Genomic DNA, 21888 nt, shown 5'->3' with positions numbered 1-21888 from the left:
GAAAAAGAAAGAAAGAAAGAAAGAAGAAAGAAAGAAAGAAAGAAAGAAAGAAAGAAAGAAAGAAAGAGCAGTATTAGTTTGAGTTTAAATACGAATAAAAGGTGTTTTGTAGTTTTCAATCTGGACTGAACCATTGACAGGAACATGCAGGTGAGATCAGAACAGACAAACATGCTCATTAGTAATAAACTGTTCAGAGGATTAAATGACAGAGCTGATTCAGTTACATCTGTTTGGATTCCTTGATTTAAATGAACTGAATATTCACTCAGTGTTAAAAAAACACAAGCTCAATATCAGAAGAATGAGACTCCCCTGAAGAAAAAAAATGTGATTATAGAAAGACACTTACAGATATACATAAATCTATACATACACACACACACGCACAAGTGTTTGTGTATGTATACATTTATGTATGTGCTGTGTGTCCACATAAACATATGTGTATGTGTACATGTATGTGTACATAAGTCTAGGCATCTGTAAATTTGTATATATGTGTGTATAAATATCTGTGTGCAGGTGCATGAATGTGTAAGTATATAATGCATCTATGCATGCTTGTATTTATGCATTTACGCATGCTTTTGTGTTTGTGTGCGAGTGTGTGTATGCATACCTGTTTGTTCGGGTGCATGCTTGTGTTTAAAAGTGTATTTATGCATGCTCTTGTGTTGGTATGTGACTGTGTGTATGTACATGTGTGTTTACCCTGCGGTGTGTCATCATCAGTGAAGAACTGTGTGGCCTCCAGTGCAGACTCTGCTTCCTCTGGACACAACGCTTCAGAAACACAACATTGATTCATTTAAATTACATACAATATTTAAATGGATATAGATACACACCCTCTACACAAACAGGCAAACACACACATGCCCTGTCTTCTTCACACATGCAGCCTAGGAACAAATGTGCTAGTTTTCTCACTTCAGTAAGCCACACACACACACACACAGACAAAAGTGTTTGCTGAGAGCAGTGATCTGGTTTCCTTATGCCGTGCTGTTTGTTGTTCACACACACACACACACAGACACACACGCACTTCCTCAATTGACACTAATGAAGCACTAATAAACACTGCAGCGCATTAGTCATTTTGCAGACTCTGCTGCACTCTTGCTGTGTTCTGTTAAATGAAAGTGGTGTGTGACTGTACACACACCTGGAGGCAGGTGCAGCTTGTAGAGGAGCTTCAGTTTCTCCGTCATATCTCCATGATACATCCCACCTGATCCAGAGAAACAAAAAAAACGGCTCAGAACTGATGAGGATGCTGCAGTTTATTACTCTTCGTCTCTTCTGCTCATCAAGACGGCATTTATTTGATTCTGTGACATCATAATATATTGCTATTCTGTTCTATTATATATTATATTACACTGCTGGACACTACTATATTACATTACAATATATTATATTATTTTATATTACATTATATTACGGTATATTACATTACATTATATTATACTATATTAGATTATATTATATTACATTACAATATATTACATCATATTATTTTATATTATATTACATTATATTACATTATATTATATTATATTACATTATATTATATTACATCATATTATATTACATTATATTATTTTATATTACATTATATTACGGTATATTACATTACATTACATTATACTATATTAGATTATATTATATTACATTATATTATATACATTATATTATATTACACTATATTATATTACATTACATTACATTATTTTATAATACATTATATTATATTACACTATATTATATTACATTACATTACATTATTTTATAATACATTATATTATATTACATTACATTACATTATTTTATAATACATTATATTATATTACATTATATTATATTATATTACATTATATTATATTACATTATATTACATTACATTATATTATATTACGTTATATTACATTACATTATACTATATTAGATTATATTATATTACATTACAATATATTACATTATATTTTATTATATTACAATATATTATATTATTTCATATTACATTATATTATATTATATTACATTATATTATCTTATAATATATTATATTACATTGCGTTACATTATATTATATTACATTCTATTATCTTATAATATATTACATTACATTGCGTTACATTATATTATATTACATTATATTGTATTACATTATAATATATTATATTACATAACATTATATTATAATACATTATTTTATATCATATTACATTATATTATTTTATATTATATTACATTATATTATGTTATTTTATATAACATTATATTATTATATTATATTATATTATATTATAGTTTTATTACTATTATAGTATATTATATTATATTATATTATATTATATTACATTGTTATATACCTTTACTGTTTATGGTTTCTGTAACCAATAAAGCCACTTATTTACACTTAACAATGCAAGATATTGCACAAAAAAAACATCTAAATGACCTTCTGTATGTATGAATATGTGCATGTTTGTTTGCATGCATGTATATGAGTGTGTGTATGCATGCATGTTTGTGCGTATGTATGTGGGTGTGTGCACATGCATGTTTGTGTGTACGCATGTATGTGCATGTATGTATATGTGTTTGCATATATGTACATATTAGGGGTGTCAAAATTAATTGGACTCAATCAGACTCGGGTCGTGACGCTCTGCCGGTGTGCTGCTCGCACCCCAGCAACAACTCATGATGTGCTTCGCCTGGGAAAACACACACACGCATGCATGCACACTATTACACACACAGGGGCGCCGCTGCCCAGGGGTTTGGTGTTTCAGGGACTAAAGAGTTGGTTTTTGTCTTGTCGCAGACGAAACCAAAGACCGAGGGGGGCGTTTGGGCCCCTAATAATATCTCTGGGGGGCCCAAAACTGCTAGCGCCCCCCCACCCCTCTTTCGGAGCCCCTGTGTGTGCACATACGTGTGCATGCAAGTATGTATACATATGTATGTGTATTCATGCATTTATCTACGTATGTGTATATGCATGTATGTAGACATGTATGTGTGTGTGCGCATTGAGCTATAAACCACAAAAAAGAAATCCCCTGTCTGTGTGTGTGTGTGTGTGTGTGTGTGTGTGTGCACACGTGCTGAATAAAGCTTATTCTGCTCATTATGATTTAAAAACTGATCAATTGAAATGAGTGTAAGGTATCTTGATGATGCACGCACTGAGTCCGGTGACGAACTCTTTGAAGTTGATGAGCGAATCCTTGTTGTGGTCGAGCAGACGGAAGAGGCGGCTAGACAGTGTGTGTGTGTGCAGGCCGCAGCTCCAGGGCGCCAGAGCCGAGAAGAGCTGGACGAACTGCCCACAGTCGATGCGGTACTGCTCCAGATACGGCAGACTCGGGTCGTGACGCTCTGCCGGCGTGCTGCTCGCACCCCAGTAACAACTCATGATGTGCTTCGCCTGGGAAAAAACACACACACACATACATGCACACTATTACATACATAATAATAACTGCAGCTGGACACGATGGCAGCGTGCAATATTAGCATGCATGTGTGTGTATAAAAGAGTTAAAGTCAAATCAGCCCTCCTCTGAAATTGATATTCTTTTTTAATGTTTCACATTAAGGACATTTTTCAAAGTATTTCCAATAATTTATTTTCTTCTGGAAAAATTGTTTGGTCAGACTAAATAGTTACATTTCCTAAAAACTAATTATGTCAATATTATTAGCTCCCTTTAAATTAATATCTAATAAAATATTTTTAGAAATACACTGTAAATATTGTTAGGATTGTGTTTATTGTGAGTGACATTACATTCAATTAAACTACATTCATTCATTTTTCTTCAGCTTAGTCCCTTTACTAATCAAGGGTCGCCACAGCGGAATGAACCGCCAACTATTCCAGCATATGTTTTACACAGCTGATGCCTTTCCAGCTGCAATCCAGCACTGGAAAACACCCATACACTACAACCAATTTAGTTAATCAATTCCGCTACAGCGAATGTGTTTGGACTCTGGAGGAAACCGAAGCACCCGGAGGAAACTCACGCAAACACGGGGAGAACAGGCAAACTCCACACAGAAATGCCAACTGGCCCAGCTGAGGCTCAAACCAGCGGCCTTCTTGCTGTGATGTGACAGTGCTACCCACTGCGCAACCATTATATCTTATTATTAATATTATTAAAATAAATATTAAATTATAGGAAAATAATAAATAAATATGAGAGCATGACTATGCGGTTATATAATTTTTTTTTAAATTCCAGATTAATATACAAATAATTTATAATAAATATTATATTAGTATTACTTGTATAATTATTGAATTTGATAAAATATAAAATGAGCATTATATATTTTGGAAAATCAGATAAAATATATGTATTCACTTAATAGATGAATAGCAGCTGCAGCAAGGTTATGTTCATGAAAAACTGTTAAACAAGAATTATTGTAATTATTATAATTGTTTATTTTAAGAGCCAGTTATTTGTTAATTAAAATTTTTTAATTAAATATTAAATATTAAAACTAAAATTCTTAAATACACTCAGGTGGTGCTATCTTTAAAAATATAAACGCATGAATAAAAACCTATTTACATAGAATAAAAATTATTGAATAAACCTTATTAAATATTCATTATTTATAACCAAACAAATGCATAAATAAATGTGCTTTGCCTATTATCCTACCTTGAAAAGTACATAGAGTTCTTCCAGCTCCTCGATGGTAAAGGCAGACTCAGTCATGATCGCTCTCACCTGAATAACACAATCATGCATTATAACAGATTATAATAGTGAATTATGACCTCTGGATGTCCACACACTTACCACACTCCTCTTGGCCGTGTCTTCAAGCGACTGGATGACCTTTAACCTTTGCTTGAACCTCATCTGTTCAATGATGTCAGCGCGTAGACTCCCAAACTTCTGCATTGAGACAAAAACAACACATTGAGTTCAAAAGAACAACACTGCGGCTGCGTCACTATTCACACACCATACAAGTAATCGAACTTATAATTAGCGTGTCTCAAATCATAACATGTTGAAATGCTCTACGATTTCTGGTAGAAAAATCAAAGTGCAGATCTAATTGGGTTGGATGTGAATTCGATAAGAACTACAAAAGTGGGTAAAAAGTGTTAAACTACAAAAATGGCGGACGTGCAAAAGCAACTGTTAATTGGAGAGGTATGTTTGTATGACTGTTAATCAATATCTAACCTACTGGACAATATTTAAATCACGTTTACTGTATTATATTATTAGACTCACGAATGTCAGATTAATCTGCTGCTGCTTTTTTAATATGGTAGAAAATTAAATATGAAAAATATGTTGATGATGTACAGAGATGATTGACAGGGTTTGTAACTAAGCAACCGAAAAGTCCACCATGTTTGTAGTTTATTTACACTTTTTACTCACGTTTGTAGTTCTAATTGAATTCATGTCAAACAGGCAATGTATTGTGGGCATTATAAGTGGTTAGAGTACAGACTTTCCTGAAAATAGTAGACCATCCGGGAGCCTTTGGCATACTCTTTTTAATGTACTATAGCTTGCGACACACTAATCCTTTTTTAAAATTCTAGGAGAGATAGTATGTGAATTGGGAATTCTGTTACATGCTCAAAAGTATGCATGTTTTCTTCACAAAAACATAGTATAAATAATTTGGGATGTTACTGATCAGGTGCTAGGCCCCGCCCACAACCTCACCTCATAGGACGATTTAATGAGCTCAAAGACGTCGATCTCAGGTGGAGGGCTGTTGCCACTGGTCAACAGGGCGTGAAGGTGGGGAATGGGTGGAGAAACTGTCTGCTTATTCACAACATTATCCAGATACCTGCAGGACACAAACAGACAAAACACTAGGGCTGAACAATATATCATTTGAGCATCGATATCGCAACGTGTGTATTCGCAACTGTCACATGACATACATTATAAATACACACAAACACATATATAATGTCAAAACACACTTATTTCGGATGTGATTTATTTTTGCCCAGCACTAATTATACTTTACTCTGAAACTCCAATTATGTCCTAGTGAGATTATATTTAAATGCTGTGTTTGATTACCAGATTTCTGTAGTTTTTAAAAGCCTGACTGAGATTGCGAGATGAACAAATTAAAATAAAGACTTTGGATCAATTTATCACTGGGGAACAGAGAAAGCAAAGGTCCTGGAAATGAAAAACCAAACCTAACCTAAACTAAACTAAACTAAACTAAACTAAACTAAACTAAACTAAACTAAACTAAACTAAACTTAATTTAATTTAATTTAATTTAATTTAATTTAATTTAATTTAATTTAATTTAATTTAATTAAAAACAAAACAAAACAAAACAAAACAAAACAAAACAAAACAAAACAAAATTAAATTAAATTAAATTAAAAATAAAATAAAACAAAATAAATAAAAAAATTATGATAAATAAATAAATAAAATCTTCAAATATGGTGGATGTTTGCAAAATGATTCCAAAATATAGGATCTTCATAAAACAAAGGCATATAGTAGACAATATTTAAGATGTTTAATAGCAAAGCTTCCATTTTGTTTATTATTTAGAGGCCTGTTTAAATTAAGTGTTAAAATTCAATTCAGGTTTACTTGTATAGCACTTTTCACAATAATTCTCAATAATAATTCAATCAAATATGATGGAGCTAGACTGTTCATTCCGCTGTGTGGCGACCCCTGACAAATCAAAGTCGATTGAAAATGAATGAATGATGGAGCTATGAATGGATGCTGTAAAACTGTAAAAGTAGAAAACACTCATTAATAGGTTAATGCTAATGTAAAACTCAAAACTATTAAAATGATAATGTGTCACTCTTTGTCAATACGATCAATTATATCATGCTGTATTATTCAGTCAGTCTCACCGGCCCAGAATAGTCATGGCTTCTCCTTCATCTGAACAGGACAGCAGTTGATCCATGTTAGCATGTAGCACAGCTAATGACACCTGAAAACAAAACAAAACCAAAAAAATTGGGTAAACAATTCCTTTCAGCCTATAAATTCTTTAAATGACACTTTAAGCTAAATACTAGTATTTTGTAAATTATTATCATGTACTAAGATCAGGGTAAAGACTAAAGTAATCAGTTATCAGAAATTAGTTATTAAAACTATTCAAATGTGTCAAACAAAACTTCTCCATAATCATCACTTAGGAAATTTTTGGAAAAGAATTTATATTTCCATTAATAACATATACAATTTAAATAAGATCTCTCTGAAATCTAACTCAAGAATTAAGATTAATTAGAGCCTCGAGACAATTAACTGATCTTAGATGATAATAACACTATTTTTGTAATTAAAATAAATGAAAATTCCTGTAGGGATGCTAATGCGCACCTGGAAAATGACTTTGATGCCCTCGTAGAAGAAGCAGTCGACCAGCAGCACAGCGCTGTCGAAGGGCATGACGGAGAGGAAGAGTGTGAGGAACCAGGACAGAGAGATGGTGGAGATCACGCCCAGATCCTGCATGTGCTCATACAGCAGCGGCAAACACTCGCGCGTCAGCTCCTCAAACACACCCTGATCCACCAGCGCTCCTGATGGGATGGGATGGGATGGGATGGGATGGGACGGGACGGGACGGGACGGGACAGAACAGGACAGATTCCATCACGTCATATATCATATTATGCCATGACATATATAATATCATACATCATATTATATTTCATATCATGTCATGTATTGCCATATATCATAGGTCATGTATAATTTCACGTAGTGTATCGTATCATGTATCTTATGCCATATATCATATTATGTCATATATATCATATCATATCAAATATCATATTATGTCATATATATCATATCATATCAAATATCATATTATGTCATGCCATATATCATGTCATACATCATATCTTGTATAAAAAACTTTGCTAAATATCTCTTTAAGTGAGTTTACTTCATTAAAAAAGGTTTGTGAGTGTGTAAGCTTGACTGACCAACAACTCGAGTGTTGTAATAGTCGGGCAGCATCCGCTCACATAGCGCCACCAGCAGCCAGAACGCCTCCTCTTCAGTGCAGTACAACAACAATACTGACGTCACAATGTTCATCGCCTGTAGACACAGACACGCATGCACACGCAAAGGCACACACACACAAGCACAGAGACATGCACAGACACAGACATAGACAGAGAGACAGACAGACAAGCACAGAGTGACACACACATAGACAGACACACACACACGCTTAGTAAACATTAGACATTAATAAAAGACATTTATTCAGGGTTCATACACATTTTTACTACTACTACTACTACATATATATGGTAAATAATAATAAAAACAATGCATGTTTAAATTTTTTACAGCATATCCTAAAACAATCTATTTAGTTTACATTTATTTTTGTATTTCTGTAAAATTGATTCTGATCATGCTTAAACAGCACTAATAATGTGAGAGCATGTTTTTGGCCAAGGACAGAAAAAAGTAAAGACAACTAACCTATATTCAAGTTAGGGCTGCACAATATATTCTTTCAGCATCAATACCGCAATGTGTGCATCCGCAATAGTCACATCGCAGGATATGCAATGTTGGGATTATAGTTAAATACAGAGTTTAATCATAATGGTGTAAAAGTTTATCATCTGCATGCATTTTTAAAGAAATAGTTCATCCAAAAATTACTTTTTCATTAGACCCTTCACATGTCTCAAACATTCTCTTTTTTAAATTGAACACAAAAAGATGATAATTTAATAACTCCTTTAGTGTTGAAACAAGTGACGGGTGAGTAAATAGTGTGTACATTTAATCTTTGAGTGAACTGTCCCTTTAAGGCCTGTGACTGTGTGAACATTTCAATATTTCAGAGTGTAAAACATCCGGCCACAAGTCATTTTTAATAATAAAGTTTTATTAATAACGCTAACTTTATTATTATAAACTTTAATAAAGATTAAATAATACACAATGAAGACTCTGCAGTGTTGATTATTCAATATCTATACCAGAATAGTGAATACCTGAAACTTTCATTCACTTTAGTCTTTGCTGTATTTGATTTATCTATGCTTGTAGTTTATTTGTTATATATTATTCGAGATTCACTCTCCTACAAAATCCCCCCAATCGATCCAAATAAACCTGTTAAATCATCTGGAGAAATTGTATTCACATCGCAATAAACATCACAGAAATACTAAATACGGTCATGTCAGATGTTTCCAACATCGTGCAGCCCAAATTCAAGAATACAGATATTTGTGCAACTAATTTCCAGGACTTTTCCAAAACTTTGTGGGTTTTTCTGTTGTTCAAAAAGGTCATAATTCACACTCATCACATAATTGCTTTGCACAGTTTTTATTTTACATTCTGCAGGTGATGGAAAACACAAACGGCACAGTGCCTTCCTCAGTGTGACACAAACACGGCAGCTAGCTCTCTGCAACTCTCACATGGTCTCCCACTGAAGCTAAGCAGGGCTGCGCCCGGTTAGTACCTGGATGGGAGACCACATGGGAAAGCTTCCAGGTTGCTGCCGGAAGTGGTGTTAGTGAGGCCAGCAGGGGGCACCCAACCTGCGGTCTGTGTGGGTCCTAATGCCCCAGTATAGTGACAGGGACTCTATACTGCTCAGTGAGCGGCGTCTTTCGGATGAGACGTTAAACCGAGGTCCTGACTTTCTGTGGTCATTAAAAGTCCCAGGATGTCCTTTGAAAAAGAGTAGGGGTTTAACCCCGGCATCCTGGCCAAAACTACTCACTGGCCTCTGTCCATCATGGCCTCCTAATCATCCCCATATCATAATTAGCTTCATCACTCTGTCTCCTCTCCACCAATCAGCTGGTGTGTGGTGTGCGTTCTGGCGCAAAATGGCTGCTGTCGCGTCATCCAGGTGGATGCTGCACACTGGTGGTGGATGAGGAGATTCCCCCAATGTGTAAAGCGCTTTGAGTGCCCAGAAAAGCGCTATATAAATGTAAGGAATTTTTATTATTATTATTAAATAAAAAATACATTTCTCTCACATTCAATCATATCAGACACAATGTGATTGATCGTGAGACAAATGCATGTTTTAATGTTTTAGGAATTTCCTTGTATTGAAGGAGACATAATTAAGTAAATGATGATAATTGATTTGCTATTATCCTGTGAAATAATGTGTTTGAAGGTAAATGTGTCTTGTGTGGTTAATTATGGAATAACAGAATGAAAATGAGATCATCGAGTGGCCGTCTAACCAATGATGCAATGTAATTGATTGTGGGACAAAAGGGTGGAGTGAGAGGATCGTGTCACACTGAGGAAGGCACTGTGCCGTTTGTTTTGCACCACCTGAAGAATGTAAAAACTGTACAAAGCAATTATTTAATGAGTGTGAATTATGACCTATTTGAACAGTAGTATTGACAAGATTAATGCACCAAAAAAGTTTTTTTTAAAGCAGTTAACTTCATTACTCTACTCCGCGCACGTTTTTCTGTTTTTCCAAAACTTTTCCAGGCCTGGAAAATGCCATGACGAAATTACATGACTTTTCCAGGTTTTCCATGACCGTATGAACACTGTTTATTGGATAATTTAATAAATAAATTGGGATCTTTCGGATGACACCGAGGTCCTGACTCTCTGTGGTCATTAAAAATCCCATTGCACTTCTGGTAAAGAGTAGGGGTATAACAAATTTCCAGGCCAAATTCTCTTAACCATCATGGCCTACCAATCATCCCCATCCTCCGAATCTGCTGTATCACTGTCTCTCCACTCCACCAATAGCTGGTGTCTGGTGAGCGCACTGGCGCCATTGCCCTGTGGCTGCCATCCCATCATCCAAGTGGATGTTACACACTGGTGGTGGTGTGGAGAGACTCGTGATTGTGAAGCGCTTTGAGTGTATGGCCATGCACAATAATTGTGCTATATGAATACACACATTACAAATAATTCTCGCTAATTACCGGCTGCAGCTGTATCCCTTCTAGCAACAACCGAGAAAAAGAGCACCACTATCCAATCCCCGGCTACTCTAGAACTGGCTAACACATTATTTCATTTCAAACTTGTTTTTCAACAAGCTGCTGAAATATGTGGCAGGAGAAGGCAGTAATTCATCTCTCTCTCTCTCATGTCATCTCTCATTGCGTGTTTATGAGTGACACTGAAACACTGTGATGATGACATGCTTAGATAACTGTGGTTTGAGCTTCCAGATAATTTTTTGGGGCGACTGTGTGTGTGTGTGTTTGAGAGAGAGAGTGTGTAGTCATGTAAATGCATGTGAATGTAAATGCATACCTGTGTGTGTGCTTGCGTGACTCTGCGTAAGTGTGTTTTTTGTGTGTGTGTGTTACATGTCTGGTTGTGTATATGACTGAGTATGTGCATGTGAGAGTGTATGTCTATCCATTTGAGTGTACGTCTGTGTGTGTGTGTGTGTGTGTGTGTGTGTTTGAGAGAGCGAGAGTGTGTGACTGTGTGTGAATGTAAATGCATAACTGTGTGTGTGCTTGTGTGACTGTGCGTAAGTGTGTTTTGTGTGTGTGTGTGTGTGTGTGTGTGTTACATGTCTGTTTGTGTATGTGACTGTGAGTATGTGCATGTGAGAGTGTATGTCTATCCATTTGAGACTGTATGTCTGTGTATGTCTGTGTGTGTGTGTGTGTGTGTGTGTGTGTGTGTGTGTGTGTGTGTGCATGCATGTGAGAATGCATGTTTGTGCACATGTGAGAGTGCATGTCTGTGTGTGACTGCATGAAGGTGTGAGGGTTACAGTGTGTGTATTAGTGTGACTGTGTATGTTTACGGGTGTTTTGTGTGTGTGAGTTACAATGTCTGTGTATGTGACTGTGGGTGTGTGCGTGTGTGTCTATGCATTTGAGAGTGCATGTCTGTGTGTGTGTGTGCGCAAGCGTGAGCTTGTGAGAGTGCATGTCTGTGTGTGCGCGCAAGCATGTGAAAATGTGTATCAATGTGTGTGTGTGTGTCTGTGTGAGTATGTGAGTGTATGTGTCTATGTATGTGCACATGCAAGAGTGTGTGTGCGTGTGAGAGTCTGTGTATGTGTGCATATGTGTATGTGTGTATGTGAGAGTGTACGTCTATGTGTGTGTGTGTGAGCATATATATGTGTGTGTGTATGTGAGAGTGTATATCTGTGTGTATATGTGTGTGTGTGTGTGTGTACCTGGCAGTATCCGATGCCGGGGTTTCTGTAAGCGTATGCGGTCAGCACTCGTCTGAGCGCAGCAATACCAGTCTCGTTCTGGAAAGCGTGGTGCTCCGGCATGGAGCGGTGAAGGTCTCGCTCGATCTCCTCCGTCGCTAGGGTGCATCTCCCCATCGCCTGCTCCACCAGGTTGCCATAGTAACCAGGGTGAGTTGCCATCTCATTCTGCGCCCCTGAAAACAGAGGAAAACATGCAATTATGACAAAATATAGTCATACGACACAAACCACATTCATCTCCAGAACAGCTGACAGTCTGTTTCTGCTCCGAGTGTGTGACTTCTCACACTGTTGTGTAAACATGATCTCTGACAGTCACACACACTCAGCAGAAATCACTCAGCACACAGACACACGCTACATTACAGCTTGAAAACCCAGGGGGAAAAAGTGGAGCTGTGTTATTTTGTTTTTCTGCGATGTGGATATTGTGATGTACTGTGGGGAAAATAAGGAACTTCTGCGAATAATATTTCTGAAGGAGCTGTTGACATGGAATTGAACCAGATTTTGGTAAAAACCCAAACAATACAAACATAAAAATAAAACAAAAAAAAATCTGAGTTCTGTTTGAGAGTGTGTGCATCTGTGTGTATATATATGTATATATATATATATATATATATATATATATATATATATATATATATATATATATATATATATATATATATATATATATATATATATATATAAATAAATATATATATATAAATATAAATATAAATATATATAAATAAATATATATATATATATATATATATATATATATAAATAAATATATATATATATATATATATATATAAATAAATATATATAAATATAAATATATAAATATATATATAAATAAATATATATAAATATATATATATATATATGTATGCGCATGATTGTGTGTGTGTGTGTGTGTGTGTGTGTGTTTGTGCATGTGAAAGTGTACCATTGAAATGACAGAAGGAGAAAGTGCTAAACTACTGAAATGTATTTAATACTTTATATAAAAGGCTTTTGTGGTGCTGCAGTTTAAAGATGCTGCTCATATGGAGAATGAAGACACATGCATTGCTCTCTCACAGACTTCAACAGAGTGTCAAACTCTTGATGCTTCTGTGGGTCTCGTCTATCAAATCTGAGCTTTATTTTGTAGTTTCTTTTGGATTTAGATCAGGTGATTGGTTGGGCCAATCTCCAGCTTGATTTTCTTTCGCTGAATGCACCTGAGAGTCTCCTTGGCTGTGTTTTGGATCATTGTCCAGCTGAAATGTTTTATCCTCTATCCCTTATGCTTCATCATCATCCTCCAGCTAATGTAGATGTTGGACTGAAGCAGCTGATATTCATTTACACTGAGGAAGGGCAGAGGGTTGCTGAAGAACTACTGAGAGATTTCAGCTGCTGTCTGGGCTTTCACTGCCCAAATACACCTCCCTTTCTTCATGTGTTCTACACTTTTGACCTGCATCATTTTATTTTTTTTATACAGAACTTTATTTGTAAAGTAATTAGATTGTTTTCTTTGGTTGTAAAAAAAAAACATTTACCACATGCAGGGAAAATTTGAAGTCAACGGCACCTTTAGATATATGTTTTCTGAGAAAAACGGTGATGTGTTCAATACTTATTTCCCCCACTGTATATATATATATATAGAGCAGGGGTGGGCAAACTCGGTCCTGGAGGGCCGGTGTCCTGCTCAGTTTAGCTCCAACTCTAATCAAACACACCTGCTTATAGATTTCTAGTGATCTTGAAGACACTGATTAGCATGTTCAGGTGTGTTTGAGTAGTGTTGGAGCTAAACTGTGCAGGACACCGGCCCTCCAGGACCGAGTTTGCCCACCCCTGATATAGAGGTTTCCCTCACAAGTCCAAAAACATGCGCTATAGGTGAATTGGGTAAGCTAAATTGTCCGTAGTGTGTGTGTGTGTGTGTGTGTGAATGAAAGCGTATGGGTGTTTTCCAATGATGGATTGCAGCTGGAAGGGCATCCGCTGCATAAAACATAAGTTGGTGGTTCATTCTGCTACATATTTATATATATATATATATATATATATATATATATATATATATATATATATATATATATATATATATATATATATATATAAATATAAATACATATACAAGGTAATATAAACTTAACTCACCTTCACTTAAATTATACAATTAATAACTTGTTAAAATAGGTTATAAGTAAATTAAATGTTATTTATAGACTGCTTTCTTTTTTATATTCAATGTGTGTGTGATTGTGTGTGTGTGTGTGTGTGTGCATGCGTGTATGTGTTTTTGTGACATGTCTGGACACAAATGTGTATAATAACATAGGTATAACACAGGTATTACCTTAAGAAGGTGGTGAAATATGAGGACATTGCTGACGTCCTCATTTCTCAAAAAGCCTTCGCTTAAATTATAAAATTATTATAATTTGGTGACAACCAAAGAAATCCATATATGCCTTCGCTTAAAGTATAAAATTAATAAAATAGGTTATAAGTAAATTAAATGTAATTTATAGACTGCTTTCTTTTTTCTATTCAATGCATGTGTGTGTATTTGTGTATGTGTGTGTGTTTGTGTGTGTTTGTGAAAGATCACCTGAGAACAGCAGCCAGAGTTCTCCTCTCAGACTCTCAGGTATGCCGTTGAGCACCAGTTCCCTGGTTTTAGACGTGCGGTACATACACACTCCACGGCCAAACTCAAAGAAATGGATCTTCCACGATTCCTCCTTCATCTTCTCTCTCGTCTGACCAGCGGAAAGAGCAAGATCAACACACAAAACGAGGGACACACCAAGAAAACACTACAAACTGACAAATGTACACACGTGTATATGTAAAATAAAGAAATATACAAAACAATAATATTTACATGCAGTTGAAGGCACAATTATTAGCCCTCCTGTAAATTGTTTAATTATTTTTCAAGTTTATACCAAGTGATGCTTAACAGCTAAATTTTAGGTCAATATTATGAGCCCCTTTTTTTCGATTATCTACAAAACAAGCCACTGTTGACCAATGATTTGCCTAATTACCCTAACTTGCTTAATTAACCAAAATAAGTCTTTAAATTGCACTTTAAGCTGATATAATAGTGTATTACGCAGTCATATGAGATGTGTGCATCTCACCACTTTGGGCCCGAGCTCCTCCGGGACATCCTGCTGGTAGATCTGCAGGAGCCCCTTCCTGGCGGTGGGCAGACTGGGGCTGTAGTGCTGCATCTGGGCTGATTCTGAGAGGCTAAGCACTGGAGGAGACGGAGGTGTGCTGGGACTGGGGTTCTCCTGCAGAGAGAGAACCAGAAGAACCCGTCTGGCACCAACAACCATGCCACGTTCAGCGTCACTTAAATCCCCTTTCTTCCCCATTCTGATGCTCGCTTTGAACAGCAGCAGATCGTCTTGACCATGTCTACATGCCTAAATGCATTGAGTTGCTGCCACGTGATTGGCTAATTAGATATTTTTGTTAACGAGCAGTTGGACAGGTGTACCTAATAAAGTGGCCAGTAAGTGTACACAGTATGCACTAATATATTGTAACTATGAACTCTTCTGGAAGTGATTAGCTGTGATTAATCTTTACTACTCGCTGATATCATACAAGGCCAGAGGTATCCATGTATTAAGTGAATGCAGACTCACAGACTGAAGGAGTCCACAGGGCCCGTCCGGCGTGCGCTGCAGGAAGTCAGAGATTCGCTGAACCAGGAAGTCTCGGTCTTTGAGGTTTGCAAACAGGAAGGTCATCTTGTTTTTAGTGCTGATGGACAGGGGACTGGGCAGAACGCTGCTGCTGTCCGCTTTCTCCACAATCGTCACCTAAACAGAGTTTGTTTGTTTGTTTTAGGTTTTGTTTTTTCCTGTTCAGATCTTTTTATTGACATTTAAAGGGCACCTATGGTAAAAAAATCTACTTTTCAAGCTGTTTGGACAGACATATGTGCATGTATGGTGTATAGAGCATCATATTGGGGTGATAGAAGCACACCCAGTGCTTTTTTTCAATTTAACAACATAAAACGGTGGACCAATTGGAGCGGTTTTCAAATCGACCGCTACCTGACGTAGGAGAGCGGTCCCCCCGCCCACCAATATTGATTGACAGGCGCGTCATCATATCCTCAGTTTGTTGATTCACGTCCGCCATTTTCAGCGTAAGTCGAAGCGATATCACTAAAGGAACACCCTAGCTCTATTTTTAGATGCAAGGCTCATTGGGCTCAACACAAGATCAATATTCTCCACATTATCGCTCTAATCAGAATTATTGGTTGTATCTTTAGGTAGGTTTGCAAACATGTGTACTTCTCATTGAGTCTACCTTATACTTCAGCCGTTTGCATTTCTCACGATCCCAGAAGCTCCCTGTGATCTTAACTAGCATGCGTTTTAGAATTCTAAACATCGGTTTCTATCAGGGTACACTCAAGTCGACGGCTGGGCGCCGCGGACCGCTGCAGAAACCTATGTTTAGAATTCAAAAATGCGTGGCGCGACGATTCGGGACACTTCATGTTTCTGCCACGCCACAGAGAGTGTCTGGTGTGCCGTGTCGCGGCTTCGAGCGGCGCATCCGGTGCCTCAGTCAAAGTTAATTCAGTGTGTGTGGTTATTAGTTTCTGTGTACAAGCTCAGCACTTGAAACTAGCACACAGTTGGCTGTAAAACTGTACAAAGACACAAATGATTTTGTACTCTCTGCTTGGTCTGTGTCAGAGTCGTATATGTACGACTAAATAGTGATCCTCTCTCTCCTTCTCCGTCTGCCTATCAGACTCTGTTGGAAACGCAGAGCGGGTGAGCTCATGGCCCCGCCCCCTTGTTATGTTGGGCGGGAAGCCGAAACTAATCTACATGTGAAGCAACACACCCCTAAATCAGCGAGCTGTGGACACGCCCCCAACATGACACTTTTTAACACATTATAATAAACAATCTGAATTGTGTTTTAAACTGAACCTAAACTGGCACACTCAGAAGAACCAGAATATTAGTATTAAATCATAAAAAAAGAGGTAAACTATGGGCCCTTTAACTCAATAACACAACAATTTCAAACAGATTTGAAAAATAGAGACACATCATCTCTGCTCCAACAGAGCCCCCCGCCCCACTGCATGAGTTATATACATTATATTATGCACATTCTTAATCTGTTTTCAAGGGGTGTCAAAATTAATTCTTTCTTCGGTGCACCATGATGCAGAAGTGTACAATTCGGTATCGGTTCAGTAATAATCATAACCGGTTATTATGTACTGACGTCTTTTATCTCATTTGCGCTGTCGCCGCATATGGCGAGGGAGGTGCACATGTAATGTGATTGGTGCACAAGCCCCTATTTCACTGAGATTGACAGAATAAAAGTAAAGTCCATCTCTCTCTCTCTCACTGTGCCCCGTTTGACCTGCTGGTGTGACTTTTCCTCTCCTTTCGACTGTTACAGCGATACTGACACGAGCGCGCGTCTGCAGAGTTTTCTCCACCGTGTGCATCATGGATCAGCTGTGATCGCCGCTGCCGTTTATCAGCGTCACTCATCTGTGAAGAGCACCAGCGTGTAAGAGCCAATCGCAGCCCTTTCTGTTGAGCGCGTGACCAATCAAAGGGGTGTAAGAACTTGGTAGGCAAGGCTCAGAAAGCGAGCGGGAAATTTATATTTGTTTATTTGCTATAAATGCTCGTGTTGTTTAAAGGTAGAGTTTATATATCTGACTGTTCATATTAAACGACCAAATTGTATTACAAATAGTATATAAATATTATTATTAGTATTATTATTATTATTATATTATTATTATATATATTATTATTAATTATTACTATTAATATTAGTATTATTATTATTATTATATAATAATATTTAATATTATATTTAATACAAGAATTGTTGTGCTGTGAAGAAAATATAAAACTGTGTTTGTTAAGCATCGTCAATGCACTGAGATATCGAATGTAACCGAATCGATGGCATGATAATCGTAACCGAACTGTGAGACCAGTGTAGGCTCACACCTCTACTGTTTTACATCATATCATCATATATACATACAAAAGAAATACAAGTAGATGCAAGTTCCCTTATATGTTCACTCATCTATTGTACATAGATATGAAATTAATCACAATAGGCTTTAAAAATATAGTGTGTGTTAAAAAGTGTGTGTGAGTGTCTGACTGTGCGCGCCTCTGCCTGTATGTGTACCTCTCTGAGTGGAATGATGAGCTGACACAGGTCCTCTTCTCGACTGGTGAAACAGATGTAGTTGTTGGACACAAACATCTGCCCCACGACGTGCATCTTGGCGAAGGGTGTCCAGAGTGTGCAGTCGGTGTGTCCGTCCAGACGCTCGTCCTGCGTCAGCCGGAACAGAGCCCTGTAGCGCTCGTTCTTCGCTCGGGCGTCCAGATCTCTGACGAATGAACAAAAATTTTGACAATTATACTAGGCAGCATGGTGGCTCAGTGGTTAGCACAGCAAGAAGGTCACTGGTTTAAGTCCCAGCTGGGTCAGTAGGCAAGTCTGTGTGGAGGTTTGCATGTTGTCCCTGTGTGGTGTGGGTTTCCCCCACAGTCCAAAGACATGTGGTGTAGGTGTGGTTATAATGGAAGTCAATGGGGCAAAAACAGCCACCAGCATAATAAAAGAGTAATAAATTTGCCCAGAGTGTATTGTTGAATTTTTAGCAAGTCAAAATAAAATGCCACCAAAAATTATTTATATTCCTGAAAAGTTGTGGCCAAATTAAGACTCAAAATCACCACAGTGGATCCAAACACAAGGGTTAAGTGTAGATTTTCATTTTCTGTTATCTGCTGACCTCTTGAGTGCAGAGACATTCTTAAGGGTCTTGTTAGCAGGTTTTGGGAGCGAGCGGTCTGCGGCGAAGCTCTCGTTGTCAAGAAGCTGCCTCATAGCGATGTTCGCCAGCTGCTCCATCAGCTTGAAGGTCTCGTTGATGTTGAGAAACATGGAGAAGAAGTGCTCGGTGTCTCGAGTGCTCACGCGAATGCTCTCTGGGAACACCAGCGTGGCGTTCTTATCCAGCTGAGTGACATCCGTCCACTGCACCACCAGAGACACTGCAGCAGGACAGCGTTCAGACAGAGGAGACAAAACAAAACAGAAACTAATGAAAACTAATGAAATGACAACAAACCGAAGCAAAACAAAAACACAAAACAAAACGACAACAAAGCAAAAACTAAATGAAATGACAACAAAAACAAAAGAAAAAAAAACAAAAACTAAATGACATGGCAACAAAACAAAGCACAAAACAACAAAGAAAAGCAAAGCAAAAAACAAAATGACAACAAAGCAAAGCTAAAAACAAAACAAAGCAAAAAATAAAAAAATAAACAAAAATCAACAACAAAGAAAAAGCAAAGCAAAGCAAAAACTAAATGAAATGACAACAAAGCACAACAAAACCAAACAAAACAAAATGACAACAAAGCAAAAACAAAACAAAATGACAACAAAGCAAAAAACAAAACAAAATGACAACAAAGCAAAAAAAAAAACAAAACTAAATAAAATGACAACAAAGCAAAGCAAAAAACAAAACAAAACTAAATAAAATGACAACAAAGCAAAGCAAAAAACAAAACAAAACTAAATAAAATGACAACAAAGCAAAGCAAAAAACAAAACAAAACTAAATAAAATGACAACAAAGCAAAGCAAAAAACAAAACAAAACAAAATAAAATGACAACAAAGCAAAGCAAAAAACAAAACAAAACAAAATAAAATGACAACAAAGCAAAGCAAAAAACAAAACAAAACAAAATAAAATGACAACAAAGCAAAGCAAAAAACAAAACAAAACAAAATAAAATGACAACAAAGCAAAGCAAAAAACAAAACAAAACAAAATAAAATGACAACAAAGCAAAGCAAAAAAACAAAACAAAACAAAATAAAATGACAACAAAGCAAAGCAAAAAACAAAACAAAACAAAATAAAATGACAACAAAGCAAAGCAAAAAACAAAACAAAACTAAATAAAATGACAACAAAGCAAAGCAAAAAACAAAACAAAACTAAATAAAATGACAACAAAGCAAAGCAAAAAACAAAACAAAACTAAATAAAATGACAACAAAGCAAAGCAAAAAAAAAACAAAACTAAATAAAATGACAACAAAGCAAAGCAAAAAACAAAACAAAACTAAATAAAATGACAACAAAGCAAAGCAAAAAACAAAACAAAACAAAATAAAATGACAACAAAGCAAAGCAAAAAACAAAACAAAACTAAATAAAATGACAACAAAGCAAAGCAAAATGACAACAAAAAACAAATCAAAAATCAAAACCAAACAAAACAAAAACTAAATGACATGACAATAAAACAAAATCAAAATGACAACAAAGCAAAGCAAAAAAAAACAAAATGACAACAAAGCAAAGCAAAAAACAAAACAACAAAATACAACCAAACAAAACAAAGCAACATCAAAGCAAAGCGAAAACCAAACAAAACAAAAAATAAATGAAATGACAAAACAAAGCACAACAAAACAACAACAAAGCAAAAAGAAAAATAAAACAAACAAAACCCAAATGAAATTACAACAAAAATAAACAAAACAAAACAACAACAAAAAGCAAAAAACAAAACGACAACAAAAAACAACAAAACAAAAAGCAAAGCGACAACAAAGCAAAGCAAAAAACAAAACAAAATGACAACAAAGCAAAGCAAAAAACAGCAACAACAAAGCAAAAAACAAAAAAACTAAATGACAAATCAAAGCAAAAAACAAAATGACAACACAAAACAAAACAAAAAACAGCGACAACAAACAAAACAAAAACAAAGCAAAAAACAAAATGACAACAAAGCAAAACAAAAAACAGAATCAACAAAGCAAAGCAAAAAAAAAACTAAACAAAACAAAAACTAAATGAAATGACAACAAAACAAAGAACAAAACAAAAAGACAACAAAGCAAAGCAAAAAACAACAAAATGACAACAAAGCAAAGGAAAAAAACTAAACAAAGCAAAAACAATAACAACAAAACAACAAAAAACAAAGCGACAACAAAGCAAAAAACAAACAAACAAAAAAACAAACAACAAAACAAAACAAACACTAAATGAAATGACAACAAAACAAAGAACAAAAACAAAAAACAAAACGACAACAAAGCAAAAAACAAAATGACACGACAAAACAACAAAAAACAGCAACAACAAACCAAAGCAAAAACGACAACAAAACAAAGAACAAAACAAAAAACAAAACAAAGTGACAACCAGGCAAAGCAAAAAAAAAAAAAAAGACAACAAAGCAAAGCAAAAAAACAAAAAACAAAGCACAAAACAAAGCAAAACAAAAAAACTAAACATAAATGTGTGTGTGTTTCTCACCCTCTTTGCCCAACAGGAATGAGTAGAAGCACAGGTGGTTTACGGACAGGTAAATCCAGCCCTGCCGCGGGACCCGGCCCTTCCAGTAGCTGCAGGGGTAATAGTTGACCAGCTTCTCCTCTTCTGGCATCCCAAACAGCTTCCGCATCTTCAGCTCTGCCTCACGAAACTTCCCAGGATCCTCGTCCTCCTGAGGTTTCCCGCCTTTATTCTCCTCAGCGA

At 36.1% G+C, this 21888-nt stretch overlaps 1 protein-coding gene across 1 annotated transcript in view; it reads right to left on the bottom strand.

Moving 5' to 3' along the window:
- Positions 1–274: 274 nt before the first annotated feature.
- Positions 275–21888, bottom strand: part of LOC130241174 (TBC1 domain family member 9B) — a 30883-nt gene continuing 9269 nt past the window's right edge. Inside the window, exons 4-20 of the mRNA XM_056472894.1 lie at positions 21667–21888; positions 19103–19364; positions 18487–18694; positions 15924–16100; positions 15408–15563; positions 14870–15020; positions 12223–12437; positions 8018–8135; positions 7404–7606; positions 6923–7005; positions 5733–5862; positions 4839–4937; positions 4698–4766; positions 3205–3445; positions 1172–1237; positions 715–786; positions 275–315 (exon numbers count right to left, since the gene is read on the bottom strand). The exon at positions 21667–21888 is cut by the window's right edge and continues 7 nt beyond it. Of these exons, the coding sequence (XP_056328869.1) occupies positions 275–315; positions 715–786; positions 1172–1237; positions 3205–3445; positions 4698–4766; positions 4839–4937; positions 5733–5862; positions 6923–7005; positions 7404–7606; positions 8018–8135; positions 12223–12437; positions 14870–15020; positions 15408–15563; positions 15924–16100; positions 18487–18694; positions 19103–19364; positions 21667–21888 (2513 nt within the window). The remainder of the gene's footprint in view (positions 316–714; positions 787–1171; positions 1238–3204; positions 3446–4697; positions 4767–4838; positions 4938–5732; positions 5863–6922; positions 7006–7403; positions 7607–8017; positions 8136–12222; positions 12438–14869; positions 15021–15407; positions 15564–15923; positions 16101–18486; positions 18695–19102; positions 19365–21666) is intronic.

The sequence above is a fragment of the Danio aesculapii genome, chromosome 14 (assembly GCF_903798145.1).
Source record: "Danio aesculapii chromosome 14, fDanAes4.1, whole genome shotgun sequence".
Classification (NCBI taxonomy): Eukaryota; Metazoa; Chordata; class Actinopteri; order Cypriniformes; family Danionidae; genus Danio; species Danio aesculapii.
Note: the sequence above shows the minus strand (reverse complement) of the source record. Positions and strands in the feature narration are given on the sequence as shown.